The 17564-nt window shown below is 35.8% G+C and overlaps 1 protein-coding gene across 3 annotated transcripts in view; it reads right to left on the reverse strand.

The window, feature by feature from the left end:
• LOC107729122 (small G protein signaling modulator 2-like) overlaps positions 1–17564 on the reverse strand; it is a 57048-nt gene that overhangs the window by 31283 nt on the left and 8201 nt on the right. For all 3 annotated transcript variants that reach the window (XM_016539506.1, XM_016539505.1, XM_016539504.1), the window contains exon 3: positions 3601–3769. In XM_016539506.1, coding sequence (XP_016394992.1) covers positions 3601–3769 — 169 coding nt within the window. The remainder of the gene's footprint in view (positions 1–3600; positions 3770–17564) is intronic.

Genomic DNA, 17564 nt, shown 5'->3' on the forward strand with positions numbered 1-17564 from the left:
TATATATATAAAATTAAGGTTTTTTAATGTTTTTAAAATTTACTAACTAAGCAGCAATCAGCATATTAAAGTGATTTATGAAGGATCATGTGACAGAAAATTTAGCTTTGTCATCACAGGAATAAATTACATTTTAAAATATAAACAAGTTGATACAAGTAATAATATAATACAATACAAGTAATAATATATCCCATTTTAACTGTTTTCACTGTATTTGTAAAAAAAAAAAAAAGGTAGCCTTGGTGAGTACAAGAGACTCTTAATTATTAAAAAATCTGATTATATAAAAACTAATTGTAATTGTGAAACTAAATACGAGTGCAATAAATGAAATCATTTAAACAATGAAGTACAAATGTGTCTTGGGTGCAATATAACTCTTGCACAAGAAAGTAATGACATGCAGTTGCTTTATTAGACTGAATTGCTGTGGTAGATGTATTCAATAACCAGAGAGCATCTTGTTGCTCTAGATGGTGACGCCATGGTGTTGCTGTGGCAACGTGAGAAACCGAGTGAGTGCGGTGGGGGAGGGGTGCTTAAAATGGACAGGCAGGGAACACCGCAAAACATGTGACCTGCAGCCCTCCACATTAATGCTTTAAATGTGTGTGTGTGAGAGCGGCTACTGTACAGACACACCAAAGTGGCTTCAACTAATCTCTGACCACAACAGAGATGTTGAGCCATTGTGGCTATTAGGCCCGAGCGGTCCGCTCTTGAGTGGCACATTGGCCATGTGGCTCTGCTAATGGAGAGTTAATGGGAAAATAAGAAGCTGACCGAAGCCCCGGAGCATCCGCCCATACCATTCCTCATTTAGAGTGCTGCAGAGCCAGTCATCTGTTTAAAGCCCAACAAAGCAGCAAATCATCCCTCTCCACACACCAGATGTGATCTGCTTCCTGCTTTCATCATTGTCTGAACAGCTTATCAGTCATAAAGCATTGCTTATATCGCTAATACGATCAGTTCCAGTTTATGGCTTTCTTTGACTTTTAGCATCTCTACTTACAGTTCATATTAATAAGTAGAACAAGTGATTGTTAAAAGTAAAGTATGTAATTTTTAGCAGTTTGTAGTTTGAAATGCAGAAACGAAATGTTTGCTGTTTGTTGGAGTGGTCTGATATATTGACTTTTAGCTAAACCATTGTCATGAATTTGGGGTGGGAGTTTTCCAATTCTGTTCGTGCTATTAAGTGTCGTTCACAACTAGAAAGATAACTAGAAAGTTTAGAAAACCATTCTAATTCTAATAGAACAGCGAAACAACAGCTATAATTATAATGATGTCGTTGGAATGTTTTTGTTCTATAGCTGATGAACGATAAAAACATTAAGAGCCAATCAGAATCCACCTGACTTTAAAGAGCTCAAGGATTTAAAGGGGCAGTATGACAAAACTGCAGAGCGTGATTACAATAAACATAACAATATCGTTCACTGGTGTGAACACTAATATAGCTATCGTTACAGTTATCTTTATAGTTTTACAGTAGTTCTTGGTGTGAACAGGCCTTTAGTAGATCAAAAATACGACTTTTAAATTCAACATAAAATGCAATTTGCAATCTGTTTTATTTCGTAAATTTACATATTTCGAAATGAAAGAGCCAATCAGAATCCACCCAAATTTAAAGAGGTTGAGCTTTCAAAACGATAATCAAACTGCAACATGTAATTATGGTAAACAGAACATTATCGTCCACTAGGGCTGGGCGATTTTGCAAAAAATGTAAATCTCGATTTTTCTAGAATGTTTGACCGATTCTCAATTTTTTACGATTTTTAACTAGTCAACTTGAAAATGTAACTACATGATTGAAGTTACTTTTTCTTTATTAACCCTCTAGTTAAAGAAAAGTATATTCTAAGTGCAGCACACATGAAGTTGTCAACATGATGTAAATGTTAAACAAATTACTTGTTAAATATCTTTGCAGAAAAGATGCATAAACTACAAGTACATATTGTACAAACTTGTCTCATACATATTATGTGTTCAGAAATAATACCAGGAAAATGCTTTTAAAAAATTTCAAAAGTCACGGAAATTCAAATTCAAAATGACTGAAGGTATAACGCCAGTAGACTATCATTAACTATAAATGTTCTGTAAAAACAACAGCAGCTTGTCAGCCTGTCACCATGATGCAAACATGAAATATCAGACATACAGTAGTAGTTCTTTACAGGATTTTTATTCGACTGGGCTGCTTTTCCATTGTTTTTTCTGTGTAAACATGGATGTGTTTGACTGTGGCGGGGCATAGAGGAGAAACAATAATGTACAGTATGTGGAAAATAATGTTTTTTTTTTTACTTTAAACCGCATAAACACATTTCATTACACCAAATACACAAAATAATGTTCTTTTTAGCAGCATCATATGACCCCTTTAATAGTTTTAGTTCTTGGTGTGAACTAGCCTTTAGTGGCGCAAAAATACTACTTTTAAATTTATCAAAACATGGCATTCTTTTTTTTTCATAAATTAAGATATTTCAGAGTAAAACACGATATTGAATGAGGGAAAAAGTAAGATGGGACCTTATCGAGAACTGATTGGATTGTGAAGGTGTTTCAAATTAATTCTAATTCTAATAGAATAGCAAAACCACAGCTATAACTATTATGTCACTGGAATCACTTTTAGAACGATTTTTTTAGTTGATGAATAATAAAAACATTAAGAGCCAATCAGATTCCACATGACTTTAAAGCGCTCAAGGATTTAAAGGGGCAGTACGACAAAGCGTGATTATAATAAACATAACGTTATCGTTCATTAGTGTGAACACTAGTTATCATTTTAGTTATCTTTATAGTTTTACAGTAGTTCTTGGTGTAAACAGACCTTTAGTAGTTAAAAAATACTACTTTTAAATTCAACATAAAATGCCATTTGCAATCTGTTTTTTTTCCATATATTGACATATTTCAGAGTGAAACAGCCAATCAGAGTCCACCCGACTGTAAAGAGCTCAAGCATTTAAAATGATAATCAAACTGCAGCGTGTGATTATAATAAACAGAACATTTTTGTCCACTGGTGTGAACGCTAATATAGTTATCATTAAAGATCTTTATAGTTAAAGATCTTGGTGTGAACAAGCCTTTAGTGGCGCAAAAATACTACTTTTAAATTTAACAGAAAATTGCATTCTTTTTTTCGTAAATTAAAGATTTTCAGAATAAAACAAGATATTGAATGAGAAAAAAAAAGTAGGATGGGACCTATCGAGAATTGATTGGATTGTGAAGGTGTTTCAACCTAAACGTCAGTTTACCGTTGATTATGAAGGCTTCTTTTTCAAATCTATTGTTATTTGCAATTATTTCCGTCAACTTCGTAAGTTGTAAATCTGTAAACTAAACTTAGACTTCAGAAAGGCTACATTATCAACTAAAGCAGACAAAAACAAAAGCTATATGGCTTTTGGCTAAGATTAGCCAATAGCCCACATGGCCTAGGTGGTGTCAGCTGAAAAGAAAGTAATTTCACAAGTGAAGTTTGCTAAATTAAAAATAATAATAATAATAATAATTTCAAGGAAATAATGCACATTATTTGTGCGCAATAAAAAGTCAGACCTGGTGATTTCGGCCTGCTGCTGTAGATGTTCTTGAACTTTGCGGTAGATCTCACTCGCTGTGGTGTTCACCTTGCCGATCTTGGTGAAGAGGGCGGCGATCTTATCGCTGCGGAGGAATCCCGCCGCTCTTCGCTTCAACAGGTGGCTTAAGCAAGCCTCAATGGAGCCTGCAGGAACATAGAGGGAGGAGTTGATAAGCAAAGATCAAACAAAACACTGAATAAACTTAAGCAATTAGCATCTTATTATTTCCAACAGCTTTATTAATTCCTTTAATAACAGCCATTTGTTCTCACATGTCAAATTTTCAATTCCATTTCTTTCCCAGGAGGCTTTGCTATCGATGAACTTGCACGATGCAAGGGAAAATCTTATTGCAGAAGTAATTGTGTTCTGCCTCATACTCCTCATTCACTTTTTGTGAGGTAAATAGCCATGAAGGGAGTGCAATTGCAACTGAGAACGAGATTTACTGCTGGTTCCTAAAGCACAGCTAAATATTTATTATTTATTAATATGACTAAATTCAGAGTCAGGGCGAGCTACCTGTTACCGCTCCTGCTTCTGCTGGGATTCAGTCCCTTCAAGCACTGTGCGCTCACTTCAAAAACAAATAAACAACGGCAACAGTTCCCCAATCCCCTAATCTCACCGATGAAGGATGGAGCGGATGTTCATATTGGCGTAAAAGGACGACTAATGTGTTCGTCCATCTTTCTTGACACTTAGCCAAGTGCTCAATTTATGCCAAGAACAACATAAATCAAGATGTATGAGGAAACTTGCTTGGCAAATGAAATCAAGATAATTTTTTACATGATTGCAATGAAAGGCCAGTTATGAGATTTGCATTTGTCGTGACAGCTGAGTAAAGTCTACCTGTCGACTCGCCGCATGATTGATGCTATCAATATCTCAGCAGAATCGAGGTCCTTTTGCTGCCACATAATCGACTGCATTTGTGAAAGCAATCAGATGTTTATGGCGGTAATAGCACTTTTATTGCCTGGCTTGTGCCACCGGGGGCAGCGGCTTCAGGTTTTTCCTTTTAAGAGCCTGTTTGATACATTTAGACAGCTAAAATGCACATTCATGAAGGGAAAATGGGGATTGCATTGGTCTACTGTAGTCGACATCCAGGGGCCTCCCAAACAGCAGGGCCCTTGGGCATATAGTGCGAATCAACCACTTCGCCATTGGTTTTCAGTGAGAGTTTAGAACCTTTTTTTTTTGAAGTTGTGCAGACATGATCAACAAGCTGCAAATATGCTGCCAATCTACACCTCTAATTTCAGAGCATAGAAGAAGATGAATCATCTAAGTGGCTGCTGAGTGCTTCCCCCTTGAGAAGCCAGCACGATAATTGTCTGCTCCCAAAAGCAGTTCTGATTTGAACAGTAATGCCCTGAGAAGCACTAAAAGAAATGGCACTTCCCATGTTTCTCAGATCCATCTTCCATTGAGTAACAAACGTGCAGGCAAAGCGCTGTGCAGTTGAGAAACGAGCTGAACGCTCCTGAAGATGTATTTACATAATCTCTCTGTGCCTGCTGGTTAGAACGCCTTCCTGCATGCACCCATACACCCACAAGCTACTGGTCTCAAACTCGAAGCACACGTTTGAATGCATACAACAGTATCAGGCAATAATAATGCATACATACATAAATAAACTCATAAAACACACTTTTCACACTACTAGTGTCCGGCTCCAAAAAATGCCCAACTGCTTTTGTCTTCCTAATGGTAATTTCATAGCTAGCATATATGGATCCCAAATAGACAAAATTATATGAGATTTTCACTTTTTAAAAATACTGCTCATTTTTATCTAGATTTGTATTTATATCTATATCTATCTATATATCTATCTATCTATATATATATATATATATATATTATTGATTGAAAAAAACTTGACTTTCTAACAATAACACTCTCTATTCTATTTCTATTCAATTTATTAATATATAAATAATAATAACTTGACCCTATAGCACTAGCTCTCTCTATTCTATTTCTATTCCATCTACTTTTTATTCTTTTTATTTATTATTTAAAAAAAAGAAAAAAAAAACATGCTACATGTACTGCAACTAACTGCGACATGTCACAGCATTATGGCACACATAGCACACTATATTGTTGCTCTTTTGTTGGTTTGATTCCTTCTATTGTCGAGATTTGCAAGTTGCTTTTGGATTGTATCTTGAGCACTAAATCTGCATATTAGAATGATTTTTGAAGGATCATAATAAAGACTGGAGTAATGATGCTGAAAATTCAGCTTTGCCATCACAGGAATAAATTACATGTTAAAATATACTAAAATTGAAAATAGTTATTTTAAATCACTGTATTTTTGATCACATACCGTATTTTTGACTTACCGACCCCAAACTTTTGAACGATAGAGTAGGCCTATATACAGTATAACAAACCAACCACAAAGTTGAAGAAACATCCGGATAGATTCTACCATCTCATATTGGTAGGATGCTTTGTGCATTCAACTGAAGAAAGCACTCAAACAATACATACAGGAAATCAGTATCCCATCACAGATACATTAAAAGGCCTCATCTGATTCAACTGTAACAACCTCCACTCAATAAGAACAGCACTGAAAGCAGCATCTGACAAACCACATGGGGATTTAATGAGCAACAGATTAGACATATTACCACATAAATCATGCCGTTTTAAATCTTTCCTAGTCTTAATAATGCATTAATGACCAAAAGCCTCCCGTGTTCTTTCAGTCATGGAAACTAAAGTATGTCAGTTTTAAATACTTACTTCTATCCCAGTTTATACAACTATATGTAAGCCATTAATAGGTTCCTTTTCTTCAATACAAATTACAGAGGGGTTTGCTCATATATCAACATTGGCGTGTTAGAGAAGAAGATCTAATTAGACTTACAATTAACCATAATCCTTTGTCAAGCTCGTACCAAGCATGTCGATAGAACACAGCAGAACACATCACGTAAAAGCCATAGTATTGATGCAGAGTTCAGCTTCTGAGATGCTATGACATCACACACATGAATGCGCTCACAAGCGACTGTATACATTGATCGATGGCTGTAATCTGAGCTACTATCATCTCTGTGAGACGTGGGGGGCTGGATGCCGGCGGCTGGGCGCGATCGCTGCCGTCCGTAGGGAAACACACCTGTGACTGTGCAGTCAAGCTGTGAGTCACAGTAATAGACGGTAATGAACTGCATTACTGAGGTACTCGGCAGCTGCACAGAGCGTGGGCGACAGAGGGAGGCGGGGGGCTGGAGAAAGAGTTGGAGGACCATAGGGGAAAAAAAGATTAGACAAGGACTGAAAATGAGGGGCAGAGAAAGGCAGGCCAGAGTTAAAGTGATGAAGAGTGAGGAAACGAGAGGGGAGAGAGCGTGAGAGAAACTACAGACCCAAAACAAGAGATTAATAGAGTAGAATAAAAAGGGGAGAAAGACAACGGCAGAGGCTCAGTGACTCATCGCTCTCTGGCATGAAGAAGGTTTAGCACTGCTGTACTTATTAATCAGCCTGATCTTTGTCCCTCAGTCTGGACTCAGGCTCTGTCCTCAAGTGCTGGCCTTATGGAAAAGAGCATGTTCACAGAGACATCTGAATACCAATGACATCCGGCGAAGATTACATTTTCCACTGGACGGTAATATATGGCACTGATCATCCCCACTGAAAAGTGCTGGATTAGAAAGTGTGTGAGAGTATTCGATTCAATATGATTCAGTTCCATTATTTTAATTAAATTCAGTGAAATAAGCTGAATTACTGAACACTTTCACACCAAAATAAATTTTTTGTCATTATTTCCTTGTCATTATTTATGCTGTTAATGTTAACTAAAACAAAAATTTATTTCAGTAATTGAAATAAAGCAGAAATGAAATCAAATATAAATATTTAATTAATTAATTAAACATTTGTTTCAGTTGATGTACTAAAACTGAAATGAAAATAAATAAGCTAGATAGAAATATAAAAAACTAATAAAAATGACAAAAGCTAAAACCTAAACTAAAGTTTTTATGAAAACTGAAAATACAAAACCTTCAAAATATGAATAAATACTAATAGTATATACATTATATTAAAATATCATTGTTATTTACTCATCCTTATGTCGTTCCAAATCCATTTGCTGTTATTTTTTCTGACAGGAATGAGAACGAGACTATGAGGGATAGCAGTACAGTGCATTCAATAACATGCCAATTGTTCAGCTGATGAAACGTCTTTCTGATGTTATAAAACAGTTTGAAAATTATGGGATCTAGGACTTTTATACAGTATGTGCCACTGTAAAGACTGTATGTCTATCCCTCCGCATTGAAATCATCCGCATTATATTCAGTATGGTGTCTATTTAAGGTGTTAATGGTGTTCTAGCTTTAAACCTGCCATGACAAAGTCACACTCTCAACTGAATGACATTGTAAAGGGGAATTTTCTCTAAAGGGAAAGATTATGTCAACAACGATGTAAATCTCAGTATGGAAAATTGGTAACCAAACAGTTTGAGTCCACTGACTTACACTGTACAGAGGTAAAAAGGATGAGACCTTTTTTTTTAATATATTCTTTTATGTTTCACAGAAGGAAGAATGCCATATGGGTTTGGAAGCTACCTTGGGAGGAATTGAGAATAAAAAAGCAGAAGTTCTTCATCATGATGACAAACAACTGTGCTCTACATGTTGCACTCAAAAGAAAACGTTTTTTTTTTTGTACAAGTGGCACCACCAGCACCCACAGAAGTGCCCTGCTATTTCGGTGAGGTGAGAATGAACTGAGTTTAAACAGTTAGACACCTCTATTAATAGAGGCATCCATAGTTTTTGTGAAAGGAGTCACGTGTGAACACAGCCCATTCCTGTCACTATGAAGCCTTGCAAGACGGCAAGTCTAAACATTTCACACACACACACTACACAATCCAGCATGAAGGAATCGCACACATGTACACAAACACACCTCTGACAGTATATGATGCATTCACCCCATTCCCGCTCTCAGGACACCTGTGCCTCCTGCTTACATGATCAAATAACTGCTCTGTGTCTCATCCTTCCAAACCAGTGTCTCCCAACCAAACAAACCTCACATGGCTGGATTCATCTTTGTACGAAAACAGTATAGACTGATAGTCAATCCAGCAAGTGGATTACAATGTAATCCAAATATCTGAGGCCGCACTGAAAATCTGGGATTTGAAATCTAATTTTAATAATAATTGTTTTCAAAAAGTTGTAGGACTTTGAGAAATAAATTTAATAAAAGAAAATAAAATAACGTCAAATGAATAAGAGATATTTTCAATTTGGCAATATTTCTAGGTCCTTGAATAATCAAATTTGTGACACTGATTATGTGACTTCAAATATCTTTCCATTGAAATTTAAGATGCTTTTTGGATCTCAAATCATGCTAAGGAACATAATCATCAGTTTTGACACAAATTTGTCGAATTTATGCAGCTCAAGTACTGCTTTTAAAAAAAAATGGACGAACAAAACTAAAACATTAGTTCACTAAATTAAATTTTTGTTAAATTACTTTTTTTAATTAAACTTTTAATCACAATTTTTATGTGGTTAATATATGTTTTTTTTTTATTTTTAACAAGAGTCTTTAAATGTGCAAAATAGAACTATTTGTACTAGTCACAAACATTTGCATGCATGCCTGCATAAATTTTATGAAAAATCATTACTGACGCATAAATTTACATGCTAAGACCTTAAATCTGACACGGATACTATTTAAATGTGCTTCTATTTCCAATGGCCTTTCAGGTCATCCTCTCACACCAGGTGATTAAATATTGATTTACACTAACAGTCCATCAGAACAGCAATCTCATCTGTGAAACGTATGGCGGTGATCACAAGCCTGAGTTTTATCTAATCTCTCTGGACCGAGACAGGCAGGTTGAACAGAAATCAATCTGCATGCACCTCCCTCCATCCACTGTGAGAAAGAGAGAGTTTACTTCATCAATGCTCTCTTTGTCTAAGCACCTTCAATCAGCTGAGGGATGCGCAGCACTCAGCCGCAGCTGCTGACACTATGGGAAACAGCAGAGCGGTCACCAAACACCTGTTCCAGAGACGAGAAAACATGACAATGCTGGCATTCATTTGACAGAAACACCCACAGAGACGCATACAGAGAACATTCCCTGATACTGCTGTCAGAGACAGCGATGCATTTTAGGGACTATTATTAAAAAACAAGTGCAAGTAGACTTTGTTTTTGGCACTGACACCAGTACTTTTAATAACACCAATTTTCAAACAGGGCTTAACAATAATGATGAGAGAGTTTTCTCCCTATTAGTGGAATATCTCCAGAGTTAGATATAAGCAGACTTCCTTTCACTACATTATTCAGTGACATTGCTCTACTTGCTTCAGTCATGACAAACTCACATCTGTTCTCCAAAGGCCCATCTCTCTTCTCTTAAATCTTTTATTCAGACAGCATTTCATAGATACACACCATGACAAGCATTATGGGGTAATAATTCAGATCAGCAAGGGCCCATATTGACTTTCAAAATTTAAAAACATCTGTTCTAAATGTGTCTACCTATCCCCAGTCATCAGCCTTTGAAGTGGAAATATATCTACATGCTCCCAAAATGAAATCTAAAGCATTTTAGGCCAAAATTCCAGTGCATCCCTATCGAATATAATGAGGGAATGAGGAAAAATGAATAGGGTTAATTAATTAGTGCTTAAAAAGAAACGGTGAGATTTTTGTGCACTTTGGTTTTCATGCTCCACAGGACATGGACATGCGCTAGCTCTTCTCAATCCCAAAAAAGCGTCTCTCCCACTGGGGAGTCACTCCTACGCATTACCTCTCTAACACCCAGCTCTAATTAAGGGAAACAACATCAACTAGTCCAGTCCCAGCACTGAGACACTGAGAGAACAAGAACATCACATGCAGCCATAGATTAACATCTTAGAGGATGCTGAGGGGCATCAGGAGTCATGTCTGTGTCTGGCAGCTAGGGATCATGGGATTTGATGAGGGTTTAGGGAAGAGTCAAGACAGTGGAACATCTCAGGCTAACACAATATACAGATGTAATGGATCCAGTTCGAGAACTGATTGTTTGCAAATAGGTATGTAATGAGGACTGAAATGTGTTTGGTAAAGGGGAGTGTATTGTGTTGTGTGTTTTGTGTGTGTTACTTGTCAGTTGTCTGGAAGTATAAGTAGTATAAGTTCTGGAAATATTTATCCATTCATTTTTTTTCATATGCATTAAAAGATTCTTTAATAAATATGATTTTATGAATCAAATCAAACAAAACTAGTAAAAATGTATATATTTAAAAATACATTTATCACATACTAAGTATATTTAAAATCTATTAACATATTTACTGACATATCGCTCGATACTGATAAAAAATATATAATTAAACTTTTATTTGGAGTACTACTTGTGCACAATGCACATTTCTCAATATTAAGCCTAAAATGTGTTTTCATGTCACTGTTGATGAGGATGATTTCTGTTTTAAAATGCAAAATATTTAAAGTGCACCTAAAGTATACTTGCAGTAGTTCCACTTTAGCACAATCAAATATACTGAAGCATATCTTTAGTTGGATATTGTGAATATATATTGTGAATGTGAATCCATTAAGAACTGAATGCAAAACGATGGTTTCCAACAACATTATTTCAGTAGAAAATTATTAATGATTTAATTACATTTTTAAAAGATATCAAGAAATATACAAGTATGCAAGTAGTCATCAAATGTTGAACAACTCAACTATGTTACTGCCAATGCTTTGTTTGTTTGAAGAAGTTTGAAGAGAAAAACAACAGATAAATAGATCGAACGAACGAACGAACGAACGAACGAACGAACGAACGAACGATAGATAGATAGATAGAGAGAGAGAGAGAGAGAGAGAGAGAGAGAGAGAGAGAGAGAGACAGACAGACAGACAGACAGATAGATAGATAGTTAGTATGAACGACAGACAGACAGACAGATAGACAGATAGATAGATAGATAGATAGTATGAACGACAGACAGACAGACAGACAGACAGATAGATAGATAGATAGATAGATGTACAAACGACAGACAGATAGTACAAACGATCAGCTCATCAATCTAAGCAGGGCTCCCTATAGTCATACAGTCACACACCAGCACACACATCATTCCAACAGGTGCACTGATCACGACTGAATGTCCCCTGGTGAAAACCAGCAGCAGCAAAACCCAAAAGGCAACACATAAATAATATCCCATCTAGACTGCCAGTCATCAACAACAAAGACACCTCCGTCAGAGCAACCTGAGACAAGTCTTCCCATCAACCCCAGTGGACAGCTCCTGTGAATCCATGTCATCCAACATCAAGCGTCTCTCAGTGCAGCCTCTTGGCTGATGAAATCGGCGGGAATATGACGCCGCTCCTGTCCTCGTGAGCAGAGCGAACTGTACAGCCGTAGTGGAGTTCAAGCTGTGAAGGTCAGATGGATGGCACCTGGTCCCCTGCAGACCGCATCAAAACCAGAGCATGCAGGGGGCCTGTGAGCTCCTCAACACCATGGCAGGGATAATCTCATCGATTGTGGGCACACCTGATGTTATTTATCAGCCTGGCACCTGTATCACTGTCAGGAAGCAGGGATGGAGCATGAAGATAGGATGTACTTTTACCACAAATCTGGAGGGCGATCAGTGGCTTGCTGTGGTCCCCTTCACTGTCACCTCAGGCCACAGCACGTTGTCTTTAGAAATAACCCTAAAGAAGACCACCAGCTGAGGGGGGTTACATAACCGTTTGTGTGTTTGTTTCAGCAAATTTGTGCGTAATAGCCTCCGACAAGGCCGAATCCCTGTATAGAAACTGTGTTGTCATGGAGATAGACTGTAATTAGTGGAATACTAGAGTCTTCTGCAGCATCTGTGGTCCCCTAAATGATGCCCACAAACACATATGTGGAAATACAGGACTGGCTGCCAAAAAGGAAAGCTAGATTAGTGATGTGTCGGATGATATTTAACCATTTTGACACGGTTTGCATTTTGGGCATATGAAATATAGTGTTGATTATTATGAATCTAATCAAGGTCTCTTTACAAGTATGACATAATTTTGAATACCTAGTTGCCATGAATACACCTAGTTGCCTCAAAAACCCTTACATTTGAGAAATGTCAGTTATTTTAGCCTAGTTTAATAAGCCATCACTTTACACAGCCAGCAACAGTGTCACTGTCTCTCTGCACAAGAGTATGACTTCGTACATCAATAATAATTTTAAATGGCTTTGAAATGCAAGCATCGTAATAAAAGTATACAATTGTTCAAAAGTTTGGGGTCAATAATTTTTTTTAAAGAAATGAACACCTTTATTTAGCAAGGATGCATTAAAGAGATCAAACGTGACAGTGAAGACATTCATATTTTTAGAAACGTCTTCAATTTCAAATAAATGCTGTTTGTTTGTTTTCTTTTTCTATTCACCAAAGAATGCTGAAAAAATATTACCAGAATTTCTATTTCCCCCCCCCCCCCCCACATTACATACATGTTAGTACATTCACCAAAGAAAGACAGTAATGTAAAAATTTTTTTTTTGGGGGGGGGGGAATAGAAATTCTGGTAATTTAAACAAGAGATTTCTTTTAAAAAACAATTTAAAAATAAATCTTACCAATCGCAAATTTTTGAAATGTAGTGTATGTAAATTATGGATGCACTAATATTAAAATGCCAAAATAAACATTACAATTTTGTATAATTACTTTGATGTTATGATTAATAATCTTTAATTGGCAGATATTAAATTCTATACTATTTTGCCAAAATAAATTAAACATAAAATACTAAAAACTAAAATCAGTTATTTTTTCAAGTGAATTTAGGAATCACAACTTTATAATGTAATGAAAGTATGAAAAATCCATTTTGAGATTTTTAAGGGGAAAAAACGTACTGGTGGCTCATTACTGGGACATTATCCATTAATTTTGCAGACTGTTAACTCTAAAACACAACGCAATGCACTATAAGATTTTAAATACAGGTAAGACACCATTAAAAAATAAATACAGAAAATTCCTTCAAATTAATACAGTACTTTGTGCCCGTACAGATTTTTTAGAGTGTAATGTAAATGTACAATTAGCCTAAATGAGATGTGTATAATTAAAATATCTAGTATCGATTAATTAATCAACTAGTAACCAATATGGTACCAATTTATTGTGCATCCCTAATATAAATATCAATTTAGCTAATATAATGCCATAAGCATGTTATTATAGGCCACACTTAAAATGCAACACTCTCTACCAAGGGTGTTTCCAGAACTGGATGTGGCAGTTAACAGTTTTATCTACCCATATGCTTGTCCCTGTGATTCAAACAAAGACACAGCTGTTTTAGATACAGTTGTTATTAGTCTATTAATTATGTGGGTTCTACATTCACAACTCATTCAGAAAATAGCGCTGCTCCATCTGCTCCTTAAATTAAAAATCTGCAGTTGTACAAAAAAAAAAATCTCTATGACTTTTCAAACTGAATTTAACTGTCGATTCTGTGTCAATAAAGGAGCAACAGATCTGGAATAGTTACTACCTGTTCTACATTGGACTTGGCCATATCCGAGCGAACAGCTGCGCACTTCACAAATAAAGTCTGCTCGCAGTCTAATTTGAATCTGGGTCTCAAGTAAGACTCATTCGCAAGATGCTTCATCGTGAGCATCAGCTGAGGGACGCTGGGTAAACAGACATGACTCACAACTCTATTCATTCACTCATTAACGTCTAATTAGCTCACAGTGGTGCAGGTGTTCGAGAGAAAACCTCCATCTCAGCTCCTTATGACGTTTAGGGATTTAAAACTGCAGCACAAAGAAAGTTGGACAGGGTGAAATGAAAAGACTGGTATTTTTTTTTAAGGAAAATAGAAAACAACAACAACACAATGCTTTACTTCCTTGACTAGCCTTCCAGTATTGTTTGCATTCCACGAATCAGGAAGTTTCGGCTGTCACATGATGTGACCACCTTATACCCTAACCATTCATTCCTTTCTGTCCAAGTCTCTGATTTGAAGGAACAGGTCACCCAAAAATAGAATTCTTGCTGAAAATTTACTCACCCTCAGGCAATCCAAGATGTATATTATGTATAGAGCAATGGAGTGAAGTTAAAAACATCTTAATGTTGGATTTGTTGCTTACAAACACTTAGCTTTTCACTTCACAAGACATTAACTGATGGACTGAAGTCATGTAAATTACTTGTGGATTATTGTGACGTTTTTATCAGCTATTTGGACTCTCATTCTGACGGCACCCATTCACTGCAGAGGATCCATTGGTGAGCAAGTGATGTAATGCTACATTTCTCCAAATCTGAAGACACAAACTCATCTACATCTTGGATGGCTTTGGGAGGTTCTTCAGAAAATATTTTTTTCATGAAAAAACAAAAACAAAAAAAGTCACACAGGTTTGGAACAACATGAATTTTCATTTTTAGGTGGACTATCCCTTTAAGGGTAATTATAACAGGCAATAATCAGATTTGAATTGATCAAATGAATGCTGTTTTTAAGGGTTTTAATGAATAATTAATGTAATTTAATGCATAAACTTTTAATCAATTTAAAACAACAACACCGTAGATGTTGCATTGATTTTAGCAAACCGATTTTGCTAATGCATACAACAGCAGAAAACCAGCATCTAAGGGGATTTGACTAATTATCTCTGTATTATTCATGAATGGCACCAAATTCCAGCACAGAAGTAATATAGTCCCTATCAATTCAAATACTTTTTAATTCATATTAAATTCGTAAATAGCAATTTGTGCTCTCACCCTCTTCTGGTGACCCCTGACCCTGCCCACACTCACCTCTGGTGTGAAACAGCCTGAAGGATTTACAAGTTCTGTGTTTTTCCTTCTACTGATCAACCAGTGGGCTACAGAGCCTGGAGCCAGCTGACCCCCGACACAACCCACTGCTTGTTAACTCTGAATATGCATGAGTTTTCATATGGATGAAAACTTTTAGAACATGCTGGCCAAAAATCTTTTGAGAGACAAAATCAGCACATATTTAGCCATATGCTGCCTTCAAGTCTTTAAGTTTTCATGGTTATATTTGCGAAATGAACACAAATGAACACCAGCACTATGTGGAAACTACCCTTGGGAAACCAGTGGGATACTCATTTTATGCTGGAAGTGAGTAAATAAAGGAATCATGGAAGTTATATTGTCACGTAGGAAGTTACAATGATATTGTTGATGTAATAGTTTTGTATCTTTGTACGTTTTATATAGAGATGAAAACATACAGAACTTGCTTGAATATGAATATCAATAACCTCAAAAGTGGTTATACTAACTGAAACAAACTGCGCTCCAGACAATTACTATAGAAATTCTGGTAACGCTTTACAATAAGGTCCAATTTGTTAGCATTAATTAATATATTAAACATAATAATAAATGCTGTAAAAAAGGTTGTTCATTTTTAATTCATGACACCTAATATTGGCATTTTACGTCATGTCATTTATAATCACATGCTGTAAAATGTCATCATGAATTACATTTTATAGCATTTATTAGTCTACGTCAATTTTATTGTATATCTATTGTTCATTATCGCTAATTCATGTTTGTTCATAATACATTAATTAATGCTAATTTATACAACTTAAATGGTTAAAAATGAACTCTACCATTAAAAAGTTAAAAACTCTATAAAAAAATAAAAAAAACTCTTACTATTAAAAAGTTTGGGGTCAGTATTTTTTTTCTTTAAACAAAATTAATACTTTTATTCAGCAAGGACACATTAAATCGATCAAAAGTGACCGTAAAGACATTTACGATGTTACAAAAGATTTCTATTTTAAATAAATACTGCTATTTTGAGCTTTTTATTTGTCACATTTTGCTGGGAAAAAAAACATTGCATCAGTTTCCACAAAAATATTATAATTAAATATTTTAACACTGATAAACATTTTTAAATATATTAGAAAATATATATTATATAAAATATGTTATTAGAAAATGAATGAGTTTCAATTGTAACAGTATTTCACAATATTACGGTTTTATTAAATAAATTCAGCCTTAGAGTGACTTCTTTCAAAAACAAAAAACAACAACTTACCAACCCCAAACTTCAGAAGGGTAGTGTATATGTAAAATCTATTAACAAAATTAACATAATGCATGATACCAAATGCATTAACAAATATAAAAATAGACATTTTTGTTTTAAAGTCTAACTGAACCCCCCTTAAAAATCATTGGATGATTTGTACACTGAACAAGCAAGCTTTATCCTGATTAAGAATAAGATGTTTGAAGTGTGATTTTGTTTTTTTCATTTTACACTAAATACACAAAGAGGTCTGTGAGTGCACTCACCCATGTAATTCTCAAACAGGCATTAGCAGTGGCAGCATCAGGACAGGGGCTATTATGCAGCTCTGCTGTGCCTAATGGCTCGGCATCATGAGGGCATGTCCGTACAGTGTGTGCTCTGCATTATGGGAAGGCAGCAGGGTACACGCACATGATCCGACAGCAACACCAATATCAAACACACAGAAAAGGACGCCAGTGGGATCAAAGCATCTGACAGACGCTTTCTGGAAAACCCGGTTTTAAGTCTTTGACTCATCTCATTTCTGAAAAGAAGCCAGAAAAATTGCCAATTTAGGAAATAAATATCAGCATAAAATGTCATTGCCATTAGGCTCGATTTAAAACTCTCCTCTCTTTTTGCACATAAAAACGGTTTAGTATTTAAAAAGCCATCTTCATGACAGACTACATCTATTATTTTGGAAACTTTTGAACCGTAGTGTATTTGTTTTCATATGCCCTTTTTTCTTACTAA

Source organism: Sinocyclocheilus rhinocerous, unplaced genomic scaffold (assembly GCF_001515625.1).
Source record: "Sinocyclocheilus rhinocerous isolate Xijiao unplaced genomic scaffold, SAMN03320098_v1.1 scaffold1870, whole genome shotgun sequence".
Taxonomy (NCBI): domain Eukaryota; kingdom Metazoa; phylum Chordata; class Actinopteri; order Cypriniformes; family Cyprinidae; genus Sinocyclocheilus; species Sinocyclocheilus rhinocerous.